At 34.2% G+C, this 23,213-nt stretch overlaps 3 protein-coding genes across 6 annotated transcripts; 1 reads left to right on the top strand and 2 right to left on the bottom strand.

The window, feature by feature from the left end:
* The first annotated feature begins 1,012 nt into the window (after positions 1–1,012).
* On the top strand, positions 1,013–4,003 carry LOC146927744 (uncharacterized). The gene is made up of 4 exons (XM_085707114.1): positions 1,013–1,312; positions 1,397–1,623; positions 1,789–2,914; positions 3,242–4,003. Exons 1-4 carry the CDS (start codon positions 1,013–1,015, stop codon positions 4,001–4,003), a joined length of 2,415 nt encoding a protein of 804 aa, XP_085563240.1.
* Positions 4,004–12,102: 8,099 nt separating this feature from the next.
* LOC146927743 (uncharacterized) lies at positions 12,103–18,662 on the bottom strand. Of its 3 annotated transcripts, none has more exons than XM_085700960.1 (9): positions 18,401–18,662; positions 18,185–18,315; positions 17,422–17,573; positions 16,041–16,172; positions 14,528–15,257; positions 14,302–14,434; positions 13,418–13,717; positions 13,218–13,322; positions 12,103–12,898 (listed from the first exon to the last, which is right to left on the bottom strand). In XM_085700960.1, exons 5-9 carry the CDS (start codon positions 15,253–15,255, stop codon positions 12,341–12,343), a joined length of 1,824 nt encoding a protein of 607 aa, XP_085557086.1. In that variant the 5' UTR covers positions 15,256–15,257; positions 16,041–16,172; positions 17,422–17,573; positions 18,185–18,315; positions 18,401–18,662; the 3' UTR covers positions 12,103–12,340. The 3 variants fall into 3 exon arrangements, with proteins under 3 accessions (XP_085557086.1, XP_085557085.1, XP_085557087.1); XM_085700959.1 differs by having other exon boundaries at positions 18,185–18,286; XM_085700961.1 differs by lacking the exons at positions 16,041–16,172; positions 18,185–18,315; positions 18,401–18,662 and having other exon boundaries at positions 17,422–17,561.
* A 497-nt stretch (positions 18,663–19,159) lies between these two features.
* On the bottom strand, positions 19,160–22,458 carry LOC146927742 (uncharacterized). Of its 2 annotated transcripts, XM_085700962.1 has the most exons (4): positions 22,319–22,458; positions 22,129–22,219; positions 21,291–21,391; positions 19,160–20,733 (listed from the first exon to the last, which is right to left on the bottom strand). In XM_085700962.1, exon 4 carries the CDS (start codon positions 20,720–20,722, stop codon positions 19,763–19,765), a length of 960 nt encoding a protein of 319 aa, XP_085557088.1. In that variant the 5' UTR covers positions 20,723–20,733; positions 21,291–21,391; positions 22,129–22,219; positions 22,319–22,458; the 3' UTR covers positions 19,160–19,762. The 2 variants fall into 2 exon arrangements, with proteins under 2 accessions (XP_085557088.1, XP_085557089.1); XM_085700963.1 differs by lacking the exon at positions 21,291–21,391 and having other exon boundaries at positions 19,604–20,733; positions 22,319–22,448.
* Positions 22,459–23,213: the final 755 nt, after the last annotated feature.

The following is a 23,213-nucleotide window of genomic DNA, read 5'->3' as shown; positions in this document are numbered from 1 at the left end:
TGGCTGTGGTTGTGCGTCCGCCAAACAACTGCATTCTTTGTGGAAGGAGATTTATTCTCCTTTCACAAACACATTCATTTTCGACGAGAATGAAGAAGAATCTTACCAATCTGCCTTACCACTTTGAAAACTAAATTGAGATACAGTTCTCATGGATGAAGGTTTGTGATCTTTTCTGACATCCAATAGTTCCTAGAAACACATGTAAATGACTAAAAAACCCAGTTTTCTAGTTATAAGCCAGCAATAGTCAACTACCTGGAGGCATTTTAGTATTTTACTTGTGTTTTTAGGAAGTTTTTGATGTTAAAAAAGCAATTTTCAAGGTTTGTTGGCTTAGGGTTTGACTGTAGGAGGCAAATTTAACCGAACCCATTTAATTTTGAGATTTACTTTTCCCACCCTATGACCTTCTCGCGCGCCCTATTTTTTTGACCAAAATACCCTTTATCCGGACTATATATTCCGGAAAATATTCGGATCATATAATCCGAAACAATTAGGAAATTTGCGTAACTTGGGTTTGGTCAGGGTGAATACAATCCGGAAAACATAATCCGGACACAATGGTTGTATTCTGGAGAAGAAAATCCGCACGCCCTGTATTTAAACCGGGCGGGAAAAGTAGTCGTTTTGTTCCGAAAAATGTAATCCGGACAGCTAGGTTATATATAGTTCTCCAGAACCTAGCTGAAGCAGACCACCTTTATCTAAAACACTCCCTACACCTCTAAAAAAAAACACTCCATTTGAGCGAAATCATGGTTTGGAGCAGCAATCTGGCGATCAAGGGGTGTTAACATCATCATTTTCGACTGAATGCAAAGGTAATGTGTATATAAACTTTTCCCTAGTCGATTTTTAGGCGATTAACATTTGATCACATTGTATGATCTTTGCAGTACTTTTCTGGAATATGTAATCCGGACTGCATTCTGGATTTCGTATTCCGGACTGTACCAGTGCAGAAACTGTGTTCATTTTCTGACTCTGCTTCACACTGTTTTCAGTCATGGTTGTTCCTATTGATCCCCCAAATGATGATCTACCTCAGAATGAACCTCCTGTTGTGTTGCCGCTTCTTTTACTTCAAGATGCGCATGATTCCGGAAATGCCAAATCCGAGAATCCCCCACCACCACCCCCGAAAGTAGAGGATGCTCATCCTCCTATTCCTCCTGTTGTACCACCTCCAGTTGTTGCTGTTTGTATTGACCAGCGAGAACATTTTACCACCAAACACAGGTTTGCAACACGCAATGATTTGTTGGAGTGGGTTCGGGAGAAAGCTAGGAAGCTTGGTTTTTCCACTGTTATTGGTAAATCCGATAACGGTGGCAACAAAAGAAACACATTTGTTACTTTAATATGTGAAAGGGGAGGTTCATACTCCTAGTACAAGAGAAAAAGTCGACGTGAGATAGCTGGTTCGGTTAAATGCGAGTGTCCGTTTAGGCTAAGAGGTTACTTGTTGACTGGTGGTGATTGGAGCCTCAAAGTTGGTGATGGTAAACACAACCATGGCATGACCGATGTGTTGAAAGGTCATAAAACCGCCGGTCGTCTAAACCCAAATGAACGTGTTCACCTTGAAGAGATGGTGGAATCAAACGTTCCTCCGAGGTAAATGCTTACCAACTTAAAGAAGAGGAACCGTACCACTTCAACTACCATCAAACACGTTTATAATGCTACTTACAGGTATAGGCGGTCCATTAGGGGTACGAGGAATGACATGCAACATCTCTTGAAGTCTTTGGTTGATAATGGTTACGTTTATCATTGTAGGAAGTATCATGATTCTGATGAAGTCGGTGATGTTTTTTGGGCACATCCAGATTCTATCAAGTTGTTTAACACGGTCTCCACGGTGCTTGTGTTGGATTCAACATACAAGACAAACAAGTATCGTCTTCCATTGCTTGAGTTTGTCGGTAATACCTCTACCATGAAAACATACTCTATTGCTTTTGCCTATATGCTGTCTGAGAGGCAAGACAATGTTTATTGGGCTCTTGAGAGGTGTCGTGAGATGTTGCACTCCAAAGATCTCTATCCCAAAGTAGTTGTCACTGATCGGGACAATGCTTTGATCAATGCTGTGGAAAAGGTTTTCCCTAAAGCTACTACTTTGTTGTGCTCATATCACATTGGACAAAATGTGAGAGCAAAGTGTAAATTGGATTGCAAAGTGACGGATCTCAAAGGCAAGAATGGGCAAGCGATTAAGCCTGCTTCGGTGGTGAAGACTGTGATGGCTGCATGGATGAATATTGTGGACTCCGACACAGAGGAAGCATATATTGATAATCGGACCCGGTTCAAAGTTGTATGCGCAAAATTTCCCAAGTTTTTGGATTATGTTGAAAAGACAATTTTGGATCCAGTTAAGGAGAAGTTTGTGAGGTTTTGGGTTGACAAAAACCTTCATATGGGGAATACTACAACAAACAGAGCTGAATCTACACACGCTCGGTTGAAAAAGTATCTGAGTAGTAGTATGGGTGATTTGAGCACAAATTGGAAATCCGTTCATGCCATGCTAGAGTTGCAACATACCGCAATACATGCTTCGTTTCAGACGAGCATTATCATGCTTGAACATCGGTTCAAAGACAAGGTGTTGTGGTCTAGGTTGATCCGGAACATTTCAAGGGAAGCTTTGCATCATCTCATAGTGGAGTACAATAAATCACTTGAAATTGGTACGGATAAATCAAGATGTGGTTGTTTGAGTTTGATCACTTACGGATTACCGTGTGCGTGTATGATAGCTTTGAAGATCAAGAACGACACCGCCATCCGTTTGGAAGAAATTCACACCCACTGGAAGTGGTTGAGGTTCGAGTACGAGGTTGACCCGAAGCTTCAAAAAGAAGACATCTCTCTATTGCCAGAATGGGATATTCTCGAGGTATTTTTTTTTTCAAAACTGTCTCTGTTTATGTTCTGCCCAGGATTTCTGTTTCTGTATTCTGTACTGGTGCAATCCGGATTATATAATCCGGACATAGTTGATATGTTCCGGATAATATAATCCGGAGAGGTAGCATTTACGCCCCATGCAAGTGCATTTAAGGCTCATGCATAGGGTGTATCGGGAAGTTCCGGATTTTATAATCCGGATTACCTTATATAATTCGGAATATATAATCCGGATAGTATCAGTAGTAGTAACAGAATGCAAGTTTCTGACTGTTTTCCATCAACAACAATAATGACAGTTTTTTACACATTGTAGGCCCGGTTCAAGGACGCCGATTACAACATGAAGGTGCATTTGAAAGAACAATTCCAACAATTTGTTTTACCGGAAACCACCTCTATGCGTCCACCGCCAAATAAGGTCACCACCAAAGGAGCTCCAAAGAAAGATAAGCAAAGCATTCGATCGACAAGGCGGTCCCCTTCCCCATGGGTGATTGTTGACTCCCAGGAGCAAGAAACACAGGGTTCACAGACACGGTCAACAGGGACGAGTAGAAAGAGTGCACCGAAAAGCAACATGTCTCTTACTCCTCCCAAGCCAATTCCAAAAAATCCAAAGAAGCCAACACCCGTTGAAGTCCACATATCACACAAAGACCAAATCCCAATTTGGATGCATGACTTTATTGAAAAGGTTACGGATGTACCCGGTGATGGCCATTGTGGGTTCCGAGCAGTTGCGGTCCTACGTAACTTGACTGTTGATGATCACGTATTAGTCCGGTACAACCTTTACAAAGAGCTTATCGGTGTAGAAAATGGCCGCTATCGGAGGATGATTAATGATGATAGGGGGTATAACGAGGTCTTAGACGCTCTATCCTACTCCGGTATTAGCAATGCACCACCGGATAAATGGATGACAATGCCGGATATGGGGTTCCTCATCGCACAGAAATTCAGCCAAACGGTTGTTATGTTGTCCATTGGGAAATCAGAAACCTTTTTTCCCTCTATGTGGTCCACCGCCGCCTCCAACTATCGATCCGTTGATATGTCTGGCATATGTGAATGACAACCATTTTATGGCCTTGAAATTGAAGGATGGTTGTCTGATTCCTCCCACTTCCGCTCTATGGAGACAATACCATCGAGAGGATGCAGACACCTGGCCTGATAGATATGTCAGCTGTAACACCCCGTTTTCCCAACGTAAAAATTTCATAACAATTATCAGAGTTTTTCATCACAAAACGGAATGTCACATTTCTAAAAATCATACATAGAATAAATTAATATTTATCCTTCAAAATTCAATCAACAATTAATTAATACTTTGCAGCGGAATTATTCATCATTTAAAATAGTCTTTGGCCTGCAGGCCTCATCATAAAAGTCTCATAAATCTTAGTTCAAAAATAATTCTTAAACTTCAAAAGCAATACGTAAAGGAACAGAAAATAGTATTAAAATCTCCATCCCGTTACGTATCAGAGCACCTAAGGACACAGTGAGAGATAGTCACCCACGACCGCAGCTAATCTTGATTACCTGCAAGTTACCCATACGAAGAGCAACATTTTCAAGCAGAAGGGGTGAGATTTCTCAAACAATAATATTAAGCTTATAAATCATAAATTACATTTAACAACTTAAATATCATTAACATATCTTAAACTTCATTAACTAGCATCATTAATCTCCTACATTAGTCATATACTTCATCTTATATCATCTTAATCATAGACATAAACATCATCATATAACACCAGTTACTAATCATAAACATCATCACATATATTAATCACAAACATCATCACATATCGTCAAATATTAATCATAAACATCATAGCATTATCAAACATAGCATTATCATAACATCTTCATAATCAATTCATGGTCAGCTTCATAATCAATCATCAACATCAACTTCGTATTCAACTTATAAATCAATCTTAACAACTTGACATCTTAACCTCTTGACAACTCGACATCTTAACCTCTTAACAATTCGACATCTTAACCTCTTAACAATTCGACATCTTAACCTCTTAACAACTCTACTCGACTATGCAACTTCAACTTCTTAAAATCATCTTAAATCATCTTGATATGCAAATGCATGTGGTACCAATCAACAACATAAATGAGCGTAATTAGGCTCTTCAACGTGTGAGCATAAAACTGCTGGGCTTAAAGCCCCCAACGTAGTTTGAGCACAAGGCTGCCGGGCCTAAAGCCCCCAACTTTAATGAGCACCAGGCTGCCGGGCCTAAAGCCCCCAACTTTAATGAGCACAAAGGCTGCCGGGCCTAAAGCCCTCATCTTTAATGAGTATGCAATGGACTCAATCTTCCTACAACTTGAACATCATGAACATCTGATATGACCCCAATAATTTGGACGACATCTTACAACTTTACAACTTAGACCGACATTTACAACTTATAACATTAATGGTCAACAACAGCAAACAGCAACAAGTGCAGCATATAACAACTCTTATATAACACATCTTTAAATCACACAACTTCAAATAGCACATCTTTATATAACTCATCTTAAATTACACATCTTTAAATCACGCAACTTCAAATAGCACATCTTTATATAACTCATCTTAAATTACACATCTTTAAATCACGCAACTTCAAATAGCACATCTTTATATAACTCATCTTAAATTACACATCTTTAAATCACACATCTTCAAATAGCACATCTTTATATAACACATCTTCAAATAGCACATCTATATACCACATCAATTTCACATTATCAAATAATTCACAAATTACCCTTTAGTCAAATAATTCATCAATTACACTCGTTAAATAACTCATTAATAAATCAGCATCTTCCATAGAATATTAACAAGATATAGGGTAAAAATACTTGCACGTATAAGACATACAAATAATCAAATAGAAATTGTCTATAATCATTTTGATAATGTGTCCTTAATATTTTTGCTCATGCACATATAGTAACCTGCTATCATCTTAGCCTATTTTTATTATTAAAACTAGACTAATTATATCTAATGATAAAGGCATAGGAGACACGTACATCATGGGATATTATCAAGAATAAGTGTTAGAATATCATAAGCAACTTATTTTTTCTAGTCATATGGCAGTCTCTCACCTTCCACTCTAATTAAACTGTTATTCAAATTGGAAGGATTTAGTCGATGAGTATATACTTATCCCTATTAGCCATCTATGTTTACTAGTTTATTTATATTTCCAAATAATAGGACAACTAGTAGAGGTATGGGCCAACTTATCAAGTAGTTACTGATACTACGATTGTTTGAAGGATTCGGTCACTTATTTAGCTAACACGAGTTGAACCCAATTAGATTCAATTAAATTGCAGTGAACATTGCAGCAACGAATTATGGAATGATTTTAATAGATTTCGATGATAACACACCGGGCTGAACGATACAAAGATTTTAATGGCTTTAGTTAACAATTATGCATACTCAATTAAACTAGTGCTTCTGTCTATTAATCAATTTCAAAACAATGGTTAAAGGCTGAAGACGAAAACAAGATCCAACTATTCTAAATAAATTCCCACAAATAAACTATTAAAATAACTTTTCATAGAATTAAACTTCATTAACACGCAAACACTTTAAAACCTTATCTATAGGTTCTACTCACTTTTTCTTATAGATTTCAAACTACAGCATCACCGTAAAAGGGCACAAGTTTAATCATAGATTCATCAACTATTCAAAAATAAAATCACAACAACAAATTAGAGCAATAATTTTAATATGAATTTGATTAAAGGTCATGAAAACATGAAAAGAACACAAACCCTTCACCACCCATATGTTCATACAACCCTTATGATGAAAATCATGTTATATGCAATCTAATGATTCACAGACCTAATATTAGTGAAGGATAGTCTCACCCTTACCTTAGATTGTTTTTCTGAAATCAAAAGCAGCGTTCTTCGTTCCTAGGTTCTCTCTCTAAGTTCTCCTCTTTCTCCTCTTTCTCCAAAAAGCGGTTTAACGTAAAAAAAAACTCTTTCTAACCTAAACTTCCTTATTTATAATACTAACCACTCTTCCTAAATCTATTTAGGCCCAATAACTTATTCTTCTTTCTATTCTAACCTCCAATTCTACTTACACTAATAATTCTCATATTCTAATAAATAATAGAATAATGCCACTTAATAAAATACCAACACCTCACAGATTTAAAATAAATCACATAAATAGATTCTAACTTAATAAAAATATATAAATAAAAGGAGGGCGTTACATCAGCCGGATGACAGATTATAATGAGCTAAGTCGGGCGGCGGGTGTAGCGGTCATAGAAGATGATGAAGAATTGTACATTGTTGAAAATATTGATCCCGATGAGAGGGTTGGTGCTGGTCCTGCTCCTGGTGTGAAGGTTGAAGTGGATGATAGTCTCATTGATCTTTCGGCGTCATAGATTAGATATATATCATTAGTTTAGTTGAAATGTATATCATTAGGTGAAATGTGTAATGATATAAATTCGACTTTTTTGGTATAATGATATATATATATATATATATAGAGGGCATATCAAGTGAGAGGACTTTTTAAATGAGAGGATGAGAGGAGTAAATAATAGCCCTTGGATCTAAATCAATGATTGTAAATGAGTTTAAGTTTTCTAACTGCACCTCATAATATAATTTCTCCCTCGCTCACTCACTTGTTCCCAACTAATGGTATTTTTTTTTTTGTACGATTCTAATGCAAACATGAAGAACCCTAAATTAATACATTGGGATGTAAGGATTGTGTTCCATCATGGACAATCAACAAGCAACTAACGGATCTTTTTGCTAATCTTTCATTCAATGGTTTGTGGTTTTACTCATCCCATGGTCAAGTCTTGAATTACAGAAGTCTTCTCTGTTGAAAGGAAAAATTTTCATCGATTTTTTCTTTTAATCATTTTGTTTTACATGATTGTGAGTTCATTTGTATTTGTAGCACTGGATCAATTTCTTATTTTTTTTTTTTTAATTTAATCAAATTCTGGGTATTAGGAGCAATGGATTCAATCAATTTTTGGTTTTTTAATCAATTCAATAAATTTTCAGATTTTAGTTTTTACGCCTCAAGCTTCAATATACTTCAATTCCTTTGGAAAAAAATCTGCAGATTAACAAGAATAGGATAGAATGAATTGCATAGCTTCAGCAATAAAAAATGTCACAGAGATGCAAATAAGGGGCAACTAATTGATTGGTTGTAAGGTAGAGGTCGGAGACTCGTCAGCACTATTGAATCTGTGATTGTTTTTCAACAGGCAAGGAAGAGTGATGCAGAGAGGAAGATGAAAGAAGAAAGGTTTCAGGAAGAGAGAGATAGGCGTTAGTTACAAGGAAGTAAAAGAATTATGACTCATTAAAAGGAAATTTAATCACAACCATTCATTTTAATCCAAAGGCTATTATTTCCTCCTCTCATCCTCTCATTATAAAATGTGCTCTCATTTGATATGTCCTCTATATATATATATATATATATATATATATATATATATATATATATATATATATATATATATATATATATATAATCATTTTTTGATATAATATTTAAGTTAATTGTCTTTTATACAAACATATATAATGATTTATTGGAAAAAAAAATGATAAAAACCACAATGACATGCAAATCTGTTTCAGTTCTGTGCACTGGTGCATTCCGGATTATATAATCCGGAATGTCCCGAGGGTAAAATTGGAAAAAAAAATAGGGCGCGCGAGGAAAGGCATAGGGTGGGAAAAAGTAATACTCTTTAAATTTTCACTAATAGGAGAAATTGTGTTTGGAAGTGATTGGAGAGTGTAATACTATTAACACTCTTGTAAACAATGTTGTTATGCTTTTAACTGCATCATCAAAAGTATGGATACTATTCTTTCAAAAAAAAAAAAAGTATTGATACGGCTAACGCTATATACCACGAAGGCACAAGCCACGAATTCAACGATACCACACAAATATTTGACAGTTTTTTTAAAATTAAATAATGAATAAATATTAAATTGGTTTTTGGTGAAAAACATGGGTGGTGGTAATTGAAATTCTTGGTTTTCGTGGTTTCATGGTTCGTGGCAAAAAGTGTTTTCCGATTAAACTATTCGTAAACTTGCGATCAATTCATTAAGGGAAATGCTAACTTGTTCCCTTAAGACACAAGTTTAGTAGCCAAATGTAGAAATTTATTTTTGAAAATAGTGCATTCAATGTCTTGAAAAGTTAAAAAACTTAGTTTTTCAATACAAAGCTTATGTTTTACTCCATCCGTTTCAAAATGAGTGTCGCTTTAGCCAAAAAAATTTGTTTCAAAATGAATGTCGCTTTCAGTTTCCAATGCAATAATAACTTTTTCTTTTCAATTGTACCCTCTAATTAATACTCTGCACACTACTTCCAAAGTATTACTTTTAAAACTAACTAATAGTTAATAAGGATAATTTGGTAAAATAACCATTCTCTTTCTTTTAATCATTGCATTTCTTAATATGTGTGTAAACACCTAAAACGACACTCATTTTAAAACGGAGGGAGTAATTCTTTTTTTAAATCCTTAACTTGTTGTGCCCTAAGAGCACAAGTTAACATGACCCATTCATTAATTATTCGGTAAAACAATAAATTAAATAAGTTCTACCAAAAAAAAGTAAAAAGTCAAACTTAAATCAACGTACATAGCTATTATAAATACTATTTTTTTTAATAATACTATACCAGTGAGATTGCAAATTGTTCTACTTTTAAATTCATAATGAATAATATTTTACTAACTTTTGTTATTTATATATAAGCTAAATGAAGCCAAGTTCAAGATTTAAGTAAGGTTTTTGTCCCAAGAAAAAAAAGATTGAAGGTTAGTTTAAATAAATGAATTAAGTTCTTTCTTGGTCAAGAAATGAATTAAGTTCAAACCTTACATTTTTTCACAAAGCAAACTCTCAACTCTCAAAATGAATTAAGTTTAAACCTTGCATTTCTCTAGATATATTAATTAAAGTAATTGCAAAAGAAGTGTATGATGTAGATAAAAAATATACAAGGGAAATGCAACCAAGTAGAAGATTTAAGTTGGACTAGTTTAATGAAACTGCTTCTTATTAAGGCTCATTGCCAAACGAAAGCGAAGAATATAATCTCAACTCAACTACATATCTTATTTTCAACCTGTGGTGTATACATCCTACTGTTTTGTTTTTGTTTCGTGTATAAGAGTAGTTCTTGCATTTCTTCCTGATTGTTTTCGTGAAATAACACAATCCTATATGTTTAAATAAGAGCATTGTTAATTATGAAAACTATCGGCAAGAAAGAAAAAAAAAAATGACTTACAAAAACAAAACAGTAGGATGTCGCACAATGGGAAAAGCTTGATAGTGCGAGAAGTTGATTGACGAAAAACAACGAAGGAAAACAACCGGCTTCCGCAGGCTGCAGGAACGTTAACACTCCAACGCTGAAGTCAGTGATGAAACTAAGAAAGAGTGTGTAAAAAGTGTGGTGAAAGTGAATCGTACCTTGAGGGTGAAGCTAAGTCACCCTTATATAAGCGCGCGTGAGATTAATCGTCTCCGGGATATGCGGTGTGTGATTAGGGAGCGATTAGAGGACACCTGTAAGGTGATTGTTGGACGGAGGCATGCTCGAATGTGATACGGTGCACTGTTGTTGGTGTGTTCCTTCAAGCGTTGTGCCTTAGTGTGGTGGACTTTAAAACTGTCGCTATGGGATTGGCCTTCTGGCCGGTCCAGAACAATAACAAATCATGAGTTTGTTACAAAAACAACTCTTGATTTTCTTTTTTTGAAACATAACCCTTGCTTTTCTTTATTATTTTGAAGAGAACCCTTGATTTTCTTACTTTACACTTTCCTGATTTTAAACGATCTTTGTCCTAACAATTGACGGCAACAACTAGCATTTTCCTTTAAGTAAATGAATTATCGTTTACTTTTTTAAAAAAAAAACTCTCGAATTTTAAGTGTTACATTGGACTCTACTTGATTACGACCCTTCTCCGAACTAGACTCCCATTTTCAAATTGAAGAATATTTCATACTTGAAAAGAAATCAACAAGAAGTAAGTAATCCCATTTACACACGCTTGTGTAACAAATTAACCAAGAATAAATGTCACACTATAAATATAACTAGAAATATATATGAGAGCAGAAATAAAATCAACAATAAGTGTCCATATTTGAAGTGAAGACAAATTCATAATCAATGGTCTAAAGTCATCATCACACCAAATTTCCATTTGTTAACCATTTTTGCCACGTCATTTAACTAAATAATTTCTAATAACCATTCCATAACAATCAACTACTCAACCTTAATATTTAACACCATGGTTCCCACATTAATTTTGTGAACATTATTTATCCTCACGCAAAATCAATTAATTCATTCACTTCTCATTTATGTAAATCACTAGTTCTATAAATTAGACTAATTTAGAGCCATTTTATTCCATGCAAAACAATAGAGATAAGAAGAAAATAAAAAATACTCAATCATACATTACACACTATGGCAAAAATCATTGGTTCACTTGTTCTAATTCTCTTTGTTGTAGCAATTATTAATGTCTATAGTGCTGAGGGTCTGGAGACAGATTGTCCCCATTTGTATAAAATGTGTACTATTTTCCATGATCCTAATGCTTGTTCTTTGTATCATGAGTTTTGTACTCCTAACAAAGCACTACAAGAAAACACTTGATTTCCTAGGGAAAAATTCCTCGGAAAACAAGCCTAATTCGTAGGAAAACATTGTTTTCCTAGGGATTACCGAGGAAACCAGTTGTAGGAAATTTTAGATCTATTCCTACAAGTTTTACGAGGAAATGTTGTTTCCGAGGAATTTACCGAGGAAAGTTTTGTAGGAAAGCACTTTGCAGACTGCCAAAACTGACACATGCTTTCCGACAAAATTTTGGTAGGAAAGCATTTTGCAAGCTACCCCACACTTTCCGACGAAAGTTTCCTAGGAAACATTAATAATTAAAAAAACATTAAATTAAATCCAAATTTTCAATTTGAAATGAAAATGACGCCAAAATTTCAGAACAAATTCAAATTAAAAAAAAAACAAATAAGTAAAGTGCGCCAAAATTTCAAAAACACCCAAAAAATTTTGAGAATTTGTTTCTATAATGTTGATAATAATTACATAAAATTCATTAAGGCAACTAAAATTATCTTTAACAGTGGTGAGGCAATCAAAATTTTCTTTGACAGTGGTACATCACCACTGCAAACCACCTAAAACAACCCGAAAAGTGCCCCAAACCAGTCCCTAACCAAAAAAACCTGCTAAAAACAACACCAAAATACACAACAAGAATAAAAATTACTCGCTATGATCATCATCCCGCTCGTCGTCCTCATCATCATCATCAACGTTGTCATCATCGTCATGTGATTGGTCTTCTTGAACCGATGGTGACGATTGACTCGATGGCGACGATGATTCCGATGTTTTCCTACTCTTCATGCCACCCATCCTTTTCGTAACCATCCTTTTGAATTTTCTCATTTCATCTGCTTGTTTGGCCAGCAATTCCCTTAACTCATTCTCCGATTCTTCTTTCTTTGCCAATGCCTCCTTTTGAGATTGCAACTCCTGGTTCATTCGTTGTATCATTGCTTGCATCTCAAGAGGCAGATCCCTAGAACGAGATGAGGACTCTGGTGGAGGAGGAACATAGAACAAATCTCCATGTACCACATTACCGGCTAACGGCCCAAGACCGTACATTCTACCCTTTCTTCCTTTTCCTCCATCCAGTCTTCCTTTTTCTGCAGCCTTTGCCCATAATTGAAGTTTAATAGGGAAGGGAATTTCTGGATATGATGGAATCTCAAGATTCTCCTCCAAAAACTCCGCTGCATTCGTGCGATAAGCTGCCTATAAAGAAAAGTAATAAACAATAAAGTCAAAACCGGGAAGGAAAAAAACACAGACACATCAGCAGCAAGCAAGCCACAAACAAAAAGTGCTGATAGCTTCAATCTCAAAAATGAAAGGCACCAACCAACAAAAAATGCAGGCAAACAAAACATAACAGGACAGCATTTTCTGGGCAGCAGCAAGCTTTAATAATTTAACTAACAATGTGATATTTATAAGCATCAAATAAAAATGAAGGGCACCAATTGACAATGCATACATATGACCGACACATCCTTTGAACACATCAGAGAACAGAAAATTATTAAAAATTTACCTGGGTATTGCTAGCTCTAGCATCGACATACCGACCAAGATTCTGACTGAAATGAGTCTCATCATGGATCTCTTCCGGATAAGGATCTCTACCCAATCTATTTCGCTAATTGTACACATAAATATTAACCAATTAGAACATTTGGCAAAATTAATATATACATATATAAAAAATATTAATAGTTAAATATATTTTTTTACCAAATTTCTAGCATGGGTAGCGGAACTGACAGAGCCTTGTGCGTGCAACTGTCCTCCTACAATAGATGCTCTGTTCGCCTTGTTAGCTTTGGACCGGTTCTTAAAATGTGGATCTTCATTCCAATACGTCAACAATAAGTCCCAGCTTTTTTCTCCGATCCATTCTGTACGATAACTGCCCTTACGTTTTTTCAATTCCTGCCGTTCATCATACAATAAATCTGATAAACGTCTTGCAGCTACCCTATGAAAGTTTCTCTCTACAAGAGTGTGATGATGAGATTCCCATCTACAAAAATCCTGCAATAAAAAAAATGATTTATCTATCTGGAGCCATTCCCCATTTTCGTATCAAACCATTCTAGTCATCAAGACTTCTTAGCTCATTGCAAAACGTCCAATTGTATCTTAATTTTCCAATGATGTTTATATTCAATAATCCAAAAATTGCAAAAATAATTCTTGATAACGTATCGTAAAAGAAGAGTGAAGAGAAGCATAACCCTAAGATCGCTTATAGGAAAAGTTGAAATTAAGCAATCAGGGAAGGAACAATCTGGCTGGCTAATGGATCAAGATACAAAAGACAGTAGAAAGAAAATCAAGCAAACTCTAAACTCAAGACATCAAAATCATACATGGTCTCCTACAACACTAAAGATTGAACAAAAAGAATTTACTTGAGGCTCCATGCTATGGATGAAGGAGATCATTATTATGACAAACCACATTGCAGAAGAGCAATTTCAAAATCAATTTGTATGTTTTGCAATCAAAGTTAAAGATTAAAAACAATAAACAATGGCTCATTGAAGAAATTTGATTTAACTAATCAAAACTTGGAGGTTCTTTTTTATTTATGAACTAAGGAGAAAAGTATTTACCGAAAAGTATTTAAAAAGGTCATTCCTGTCTTCAGTAGTAAGATCTGTATATACGGCCCAACGCCTATCTTTAGGGTAAAACGTCTGGATCGCCATTCTAATATGTTCTGATACTCCGTGGGATGGCTCCAACCTACAAATTTGAATTGTTAATTAAATTATGCATTTAAAAAACTAATAAGAATTAGGTCAAACATAGGTAACAAATTAAATTTTTATTACTTACGTTTCAGGTGTTGGTGTAACCACAACAAGTTTATCCACATACTCCCAGTCTTCAATGATGTGACGCCGTTGTCGTCGTTGTTGATCACCCCCAGATGGTACCTCTTCATTTTGGTTGTTTTGTTGTTGTTGTTGTTGTTGTTGTTGTTGTTGTTGTTGTTGTTGTTGTTGTTGTTGTTGTTCTTGCTGTTGAGGCCGTTGATCAGCAAGTAAGGCTAGGAAATTGCCAGTTTGCATAAGATCTTGCATCAGTTCCGTTGATGATTGTGATGGAACGGATGTGTTAAAGCCTTGTCGGACATTATATGGGGTGGTGTTGTAATTTGGTGAGTGTGTGGATGGCAGGGTAAATCCAGGCATGGCAAAACCAGGATTAGAATATATGGGGGGCTGGCTAGTAGTAGCCTGACTAGTAGTAGCTGCTGGAAATGATGCGGGAAGACTAGGCAGGAATGGGGCAGGAGGATTAGGCTGGAATGGTGCGGGAGGATTAGGCGGGAATGGTGCAGAAGGAATAGTCGGGAATGGAGTGGAGTAAGGAGGTGGACTAGTAGCAGTACGAATAGGAGTACCTGTCCGTTCATCAATGTTACGGAAGGTAACCCCCGTCGGCCGAACCCACTGTCTGGTAGGGTCCGAGGAAACATCTATTCTTCCATTCTTCTTTTTCTTCGACTTCCCATGATCTACAACATGAGCCTTACCCCTATCCTTGTCTTGCCCAGACATCCCTGTCATAATTATACAATAAAAAAAATTAATAGAGGTAGCAGAAGAAAGAGTAAACGAATCAGTTTGAAGTTTTAACTTCAACAACCAAGTGCAGCAAACATTGACTATATACCACTACGTATATCATGGCACAGTCTAACACATCATGCAGAAATAAAATCATTCTATAATATACATGAATACAATCATAGATGTCAAAATTAATAAAATCTGTAGCATAAGGAGCATTGAATTCTCATTAAGCTTGTATAGTAGTCAACGATCATGTTGTTATTAGGTGATGATCTTTTGGAGTCTGTTTTCCTAAAATGACTCTAGAAATATCATTGTATATTATTTGTAATCATTAGCATTACTTATTAACATTACTTCAAATAAGGGGAGCCTAAGCTAGGCATAATGATTAACTAATACCTTCATTGTTATGCACCAAACCAGTGTATGTGCATCTGACTCTGTGTTTGCTTAAGGATGACCAAGTAAAATTAGAGTGGAAGTAGTGTGCAGGTGTGCGTAAAAGAATTCTATACAATAAACATAACTCAATCAGGTGACCCTAAATGGTAATGCATAGGTGACATCAATTCTGTCCAATTTGAACTGTAAATCAATTGTATATATTAGCACCTTATATCAATGTACTCAAGACTTCAAATTGTTTCATGATGTCTTACTGTCACAACTTCTTTGGCCGCGATTTCATTACCACTCAACTAAATAAAAAGGAATACACACACAAGAAATAACATAAACTACCATTCAGTGGCAGCACCAAATATTACCTAGTTGCAGCAATGGACTGTTAACAAGCCTCGGCTCTTACAGTCTTTGATTAAGCTACTTCGATATATTCATACGCTCGTTGGCATCCTCAAGTATATCTACGTTCTCCATGGAAGCTCTTCTCTTGTGTACTATTAAAAGAAAAGCAAAAAATCAATTATTTTAACAAAAACGGTTCGGTATCAATTTTTTTAACTTAATCCAGATTAAATGGATATGATTTGGTTTTAAAAATATCCAGATTTTAAGACCAAATTTTACAAAAAAAAATCCAAATTTTGTTAAAATAAGAAACATGCATGTCGTACAAAAAAATGCACCAGCAAAAGCTACAATAATCATTCCACAATTAAACATGCATCTGAGACTCAACAATGATGGATGTGATTGACTAAGACTCTACAAATGCTAGCTGCTATATAACATCATAGTTTTAGAGTAACCAACACTTAAATTTAAGGAAAACAAAGTTGCAGGCCTACAACTAAAACTTAATCCATTTTGATACAAACTGCAAAATAAATGATTTAATCATAGAGAACTATATCAGATTTGACCAATCCAAAATAACAGTTAGATAAAAGCTTAAGCATAGTTCCTACTTTAGTTTTGTCTCATTCAAATGTATAGTCTTAATACAGATGCAAACAACAGTGAGTTAAAAGCTTAGTTCCTACTTCAGTTCTGTGTATAACGAAAATGATATAAAAGTTGTAAAACAAAACAAAACAAAACAAAACATAGTAAAAGAATCAAAACAAGCCAATGTTGAATAAATAATAATTGAGTCAGAACTTGTAATTGCAAACACAGTTATGGCTTCTTCACTATCGGACACAAAAACTTTACTTCATACTCATTTGAAATAGTGAATTTCTCAGCAGTTTCTTGATCACATTCATTTGATAGAGTATTTAAAAATTTATAAAAGACATTGCTATCTATATAAGTGAATACGCTTGTCTCATTTTTGCATTCAAACAAAATTACTCCTATAAATTATTCCAGACAGACAAAGAAAACAGTAAATGACATGCTGCAATATACAAGAATTCAATTTTTGATAGTTGAAATGTCATGTTAGTATATATTTATTTTTGTCCTTAATTTGTTTTAGCCTCTCATACTTCTTGAGTAATTTGTTTTAGACTAACAAATTGTGATTATATGTTCAGCCGTTACTGACATCGATACGAGTGGCATTCATGCCTTTGAAGAATTACATAGAAGTCTTGAAAAAAGAAGTGTTCAGGTAACAAAATTAATCATGTCTGCTAAGATTTACCATATATGTATATGAAGAATCTTGGTTCATTTATATACTATATGATATAAATTATGATACTATATGATAGGACAAGTTAATATGTTAATTCTTACCAAGAGTGCGTTACTTGTTTGAGCAGCTTGTTCTTGCAAATCCTGGTTCAGCAGTGAGAGACAAACTTTACACATCAAATTTGGCTTACATAATTGGTCAGGACAATATTTTCCTCACTGTTGCAGCAGCTGTTGCAGATTTTGCTCCAAAGCTAGATGTGAACCCATGAAAATTTAGTTAAGAGAAAAAAAATGGAATGTGAGAATGATGAAATGGACAGTGGCATAGTGGTTTTCATTTCAGCTTAGTAGATGATAGCAAAGTCAAAAGGATGAAAGATACTAAAGATGAGAGATATTATATGATATGATATCACTAACAAAAGGTTACATCTGAACACAACTGTAGAGATTTTTCCTTTTGAAAATGTAAAGTGAATTAGGTTGCATCTCATACATAGTAAATTTTCAGAAGCATTGAATATTTGAATTGGTACTCAGAGATGAATACAAAGCTATTTTATTTGAGGTATGGTCTGACATTAAAGTCATACATCTTTCTTTTGTTGGACTCAAACATTGGTTTACACTAATCTGAGAGACTAGCATCCTCCACTGAATCAAATCTCATTGTTTCATTCCTCCGATGAATAATATCCATGTAATAATCCTTGTAAAATCGACAAAATATGGTTCTAATCCTAATAAAAGAGTAAACCAAGACAAACAATGCAGTTATGCCACAAAAAATGTAAATAAAAAGCTTTTTTTTTGGTCGAAAATATATTTCATTCATTCAAAAAGGCAGCAGGAAATTAATTACCGTAAGAGGATGAGAGAACTTAGTCCTAAGAAGCTCTTTGATATCTTCTGTAGCCCTCAGGGTTTCAATAGATTGCTGAAATAGATTGCTGCACCGAACAAGCTGCCACCAGCAAGGACGAACATGAACAGCTTAGGTTACAAATTAACTAATTATATCAAAAATCAAATAAAAAAACAACATTAGGGTAAGAAAAAAATTAGGGTTAGAGTGTACCTTGAGCTGGGAAAGGAGATTTGAAGCAAAATCGATTGAGTGAAGGAATGAGGAACGGTGAAGAAGAGGAACAGTTCGATTGCTTCGATTCGGTCAGCCACGGAAGAGGAACAGTGAAAGAAGAAGAGGAACGGTGAAGAAGAGGAACGATGAAGAAGAGGAAATAAGGAGAGGAACGGTGAAGAAGAGGAAAATCGATTAGGTTTTGGAGTGTATGGAGACTTAGGTTTTTGATTTGGGGGGAAAGTGAGATTGAGGGATTAAGTGTTTTGGAGGTGTGGAGGGAGAGTGAAATTGGAATTTGGAAAAGAGGGGGAGTGTGAAAATCCTGGAGGGAGAGTGAAATTGACGGGATATAATTTTACTTTCTACAATATCTTATAAATAATTTAATTTCTTTATAAAATATAATTTAATTTTTTTAATATATTAGATAGATATATAGATAAATGATATAAGAAGTTAAATATATATAACTAATATGATAAAGGGTTAATTAAGTTTTTAGTCCCTATAAATATTCACAGTTTTGTTTTTAGTCCCTACAAAATAAAATCACACTTTTTAGTCCCTGTGACATTTTCTTTAAGCATTTTAGGGACTAAAAATGCTGATGAAAAAATTTTATAGGGACTAAAAATGCTGATGGAAAATTTTATAGAGACTAAAAATGTTGATGGAAAATTTTATAGGGACTAAAAATTGTGATTTTATTTTATAGGGACCATTTACTTAATTAACCCTATGATAAAATCATTATGTTGAACGTAAATGTTTTATTATTATGATAAAATAATAACATTAAAGGCATCATGTGTTTTATCAAGGGTTATTCATCATCATCATAATAAAAATCATCCACATTGTTGTCAGGGTTATTTGCATCTTCCCCATTGTCTCTAGAGTTGCTTGACTCCTCCCCACTATCAGTGTCAATAAGTAACATTTGAGCTAACATATCAGCATCAAGTTGCTGACCGTCAACATCTCTGTCAACCAAATTTGTAACAGGATCGACTTCAATCACATCTGGAACATGTGATATTTCATCATCTTGGTAAGGTATTTCTTGATCTAGAACTTCTGTCTCAAATTGACCTCTTGGTTTACACTTGATAGCAGCACACCATCCACGTTTGCGTCGGTGATGAGAAGGATAGGGTACATAATACACTTGACTAACTTTACTTGCCAAAATGAAAGGGTCAAATGCATTATACATCCTGTTCATTCGTACATCAACAGTTTTATGCTTTGGATCAATTTTCATCCCATTTGCAGGGTCAAACCAGTCACAATAAAACAATACAACTTTGTTAGGTTCATCTACATATAGGTAAGTTACTTCAAATATGTGTTTCATCACACCGTAGAAGTCATCTTCACCTCCATCACTGATTCCTTTGACGTAAACACCACTGTTAATTGTTTTTTTGCCCACTGACCGCGATTGAGTATGAAATTTAAACCCATTGACAAAGTAAACATTGACTTGACTGAGACTTGTTTCTTCTTCTGAGAACCGGCATCATCACATACTTCATACCTCGGTGCATTGCAAAATTTACACGCCACCAACGCCTCATCATTTTTACCAAATTCGTTGTCGTAAAATAACATGCACCTATTAACGCAACAATCAATAGTTTTAACTTCCAATCCCAACTTCTCCACCAACTTTTGAGCCTCATAATAACTCAAGGGCAAATTGTCCTTTACAGGAGTTGTGCCCCTCATGATATTTGTATAACACTCTGAGCCTTCTTCGGCTACACTCCAATCTGACGCGGCAGCTAAAAGCCTCACACTCATGGATAACTTAGAATCAGACGACCCTTCAAACAACGGCTTGTTTACTTCTTGCATCATCTTGTAAAACTTCAACGCTTTCTCATTCGGGATTGTTTCCTCTTCACCACCCTCATTGTAAGACAGGTTCACCCCAAGAGCATCAACGACCATATCTTCCATCACGCCAAAGTTTTCAAACTCCATACGCGCCTCACTGCTTGAAGCGTGCATATTAACATCAGACTCGGTATTATTTGTCGGCTCTTGTTCATCGTTATAAATCCACACATAATAATTCTCCATAAACTCAAGCTCCTTTAAATGGTTTAGAACATCTTTTGGGCTCCGAATCAACCTACACGTACATTTAACACACGGACATCTTATCCCTCCCTCCAATTGAAAGGCATCTTGCGCCATGGCGTAAGCAACAAAATCACGAACTCCATCCACAAAAGCCGCCTTAAGTTTCCTTTTCCCCGGATATTTTCTATCGTACATCCAACTACGATGGAAAATATGTTGGTCCATTTTTCGCGTCACTGCAGTTGACTCAAATTAGTTCCATTTTTTATACGTAAATATTTTTCTAATATAAATAACAATTTTTTTCTAATCACCTAAATATTTAGAAATTTGTACAAAATAAACATGGTATCGCATAAAAATTATATAATATTTTATATTTTATGACTGAAATATATAACATTTTGTAATCTAAATCACATTTTCTAAAATTTGTATGAAATAAATTGCGCGCATATACAACTTACGAACCACAAATAAATGTTAAGCGCGGACACCAAAACTAATTCCCACAAAATAATTCACATATGTCATATTAATTAACTTCATAATTTTTTTACTAATTTACATTATTTTTCTAACAAACTTTATTATACATATTTCTTTACTAACTTAACCTTTTTTTTTAAAGAACTACAGTAACATTTTTACTAACTACATTTTTTTTAAGTAAAACAAATTTTATCTAAATAACATATTTACTACAATGTAATTTTACCAACTATGTTTCTAATAACTAATATTTTTGTTACTAATCCATTGAGTTAATTTTAAATAAATAAAAGATACTAACCTCAAATAACAAGCCAATGGACAAGTGGATGCAAAAAAAAAAAAAAAGCAACAACCAGCCAGCAACAACACCAACCTCAAAATGGATCCAAAGCAAGGAAACTACAAAAAATAATGCAACATATTTTAATAACTAAATTAACAATATATAAATAATATAATTTTATTACAATAGAATTTTACTAACTATTTTTCTAATAACTAATATTTATATATAATAACTAATATTAATTTTTCTATTTTTCTAATAATTATCTTAACTAATTAAACTACAAGTTTTTCTACAAGATAACACTTTTTTATTATACTCTCTAACACTAATAAGTTTTTTTTTTTAAAGAAACACTAATTTGAAATTTAATTTAATCCCACTAAATATTTTTTTGATGAAGTTAATCCGACTACAAAAAATAATGCAACATATTTTAATAACTAAATTAACAATATAATTTTATTACAATATAATTTTACTAACTATTTTTGTAATAACTAATATTTATTTCTAAGAACTAATATTTATTTTTCTATTTTTCTAATAACTATTTTAACTAATTAAACTACAAGTTTTTCTACAAGATAACACCTTTTTTATTATACTCTCTAACACTAATAAGTTTTTTTTGTTTTGAAAGAAACACTAATAAGTTGAAATTTAAATTTAATCCCACTAAATATTTTTTTGATGAAGTTAATCCAACTAACATTTTTTTTATACAAAAAGCCCAATAACATTTTTATTTACAATATAATTTTACTAACTATTTTTCTAATAACTAATATTTATTACTAATATCATACCATTGTAGCAATTATTTAAACTAAGTTAGAAATATACCAACCTCATAATAAGTCGACGAATTAATTGGAGGCAGCAAAATCAACAGCAACGAACAACACCACCAACCTCAAAATCGATCGGAACCAACAAAACTATAAAAAAAAACGTAACTTATTTTAATAACTACATTAAAAATATATAGATTCAAACACATAAAATTGAAATCAATTATAAAAAATAACAATAATAACCTGTGCTAGAAACTTCAACAATGATAGTAAAATGATGAAAAATAGTGTAAATAATGAAGAATAAAATTTGAGTGATATTAAGAAAATTTGATTGAGAATTAAGTGAAGAAAATGGTAAGGAAAATAGTTGGAATTGGTACGGTGAGGTAGAATGCAGAAGCACATATATATACACATGCTGCCAACGGTAACAACAACGGATCTCTTCAAGAGACGTACACTTTTTAAACGTTATTTTGCATGTGGGTCCGCTGCTTTCCTACGAAACATTTCCTAGGTAAATCCACCATTCACAAGTTGCCACGTATAATTTTTTAAACGTTATTGTCCTTGTGGGTCCGCCGCTTTCCTACAAAATATTTCCTAGGTAAATCCAGCCATTCACAAGTTGCCACGTACCATTTTTTAATGTTATTCTCCATGTGGGTCCGCTGCTTTCCTACAAAATATTTCCTAGGTAAATCCAGCCATTCACAAGCTGCCACGCACCACTTTTCTGTGTATATGGGACCCTCTTTGACTGACAGATGCGTTCCTACGAAAATTTCGTCGGTAATTCCTCGGTAAACGTGTCCTAGGTAATTTTGTAGGAAAATTTTGTAGGAAATACAGGATTTTCTTGTAGTGAAGATCTCAAATCAACCGTAGCTAAAAGTGGTGATCCTAAAGGTGAAATTCTTCCATGATGAGAGCAAGATTGCTGTCATGGTTTGTGTGAGTGTGAAAATATTATGATATCAAAATTATATACCTAAATAATAACCTTTATGGACCTTTATTGGTTGTGCTTTAGCTACATAGCTAGCTTCTTGGGTATTATCTCCAATCAAGTGTGTGTGTGTCTATATATATATATATATATATATATATATATATATATATTATTACTATTATT

Source organism: Medicago sativa, chromosome 4 (assembly GCF_051527215.1).
Source record: "Medicago sativa cultivar Bolivia chromosome 4, Bolivia_mono, whole genome shotgun sequence".
Taxonomy (NCBI): domain Eukaryota; kingdom Viridiplantae; phylum Streptophyta; class Magnoliopsida; order Fabales; family Fabaceae; genus Medicago; species Medicago sativa.
This window is presented reverse-complemented; position numbering and strand designations above follow the sequence as displayed.

Coding starts and splice junctions, on each gene's coding strand:
- LOC146927742 (XM_085700962.1), bottom strand. CDS start 20,722: ATGGACCAACATATTTTCCATCGTAGTTGGATGTACGATAGAAAATAT.
- LOC146927743 (XM_085700960.1), bottom strand. CDS start 15,255: ATGTCTGGGCAAGACAAGGATAGGGGTAAGGCTCATGTTGTAGATCAT. Junction 13,718..14,301: donor ACCTTTTTAAATACTTTTCG/GTAAATACTTTT, acceptor TTTTTATTGCAG/GATTTTTGTAGATGGGAATC. Junction 13,323..13,417: donor CTACCCATGCTAGAAATTTG/GTAAAAAAATAT, acceptor GTGTACAATTAG/CGAAATAGATTGGGTAGAGA.
- LOC146927744 (XM_085707114.1), top strand. CDS start 1,013: ATGGTTGTTCCTATTGATCCCCCAAATGATGATCTACCTCAGAATGAA. Junction 1,313..1,396: donor GGAAGCTTGGTTTTTCCACT/GTTATTGGTAAA, acceptor TCATACTCCTAG/TACAAGAGAAAAAGTCGACG. Junction 2,915..3,241: donor CAGAATGGGATATTCTCGAG/GTATTTTTTTTT, acceptor TACACATTGTAG/GCCCGGTTCAAGGACGCCGA.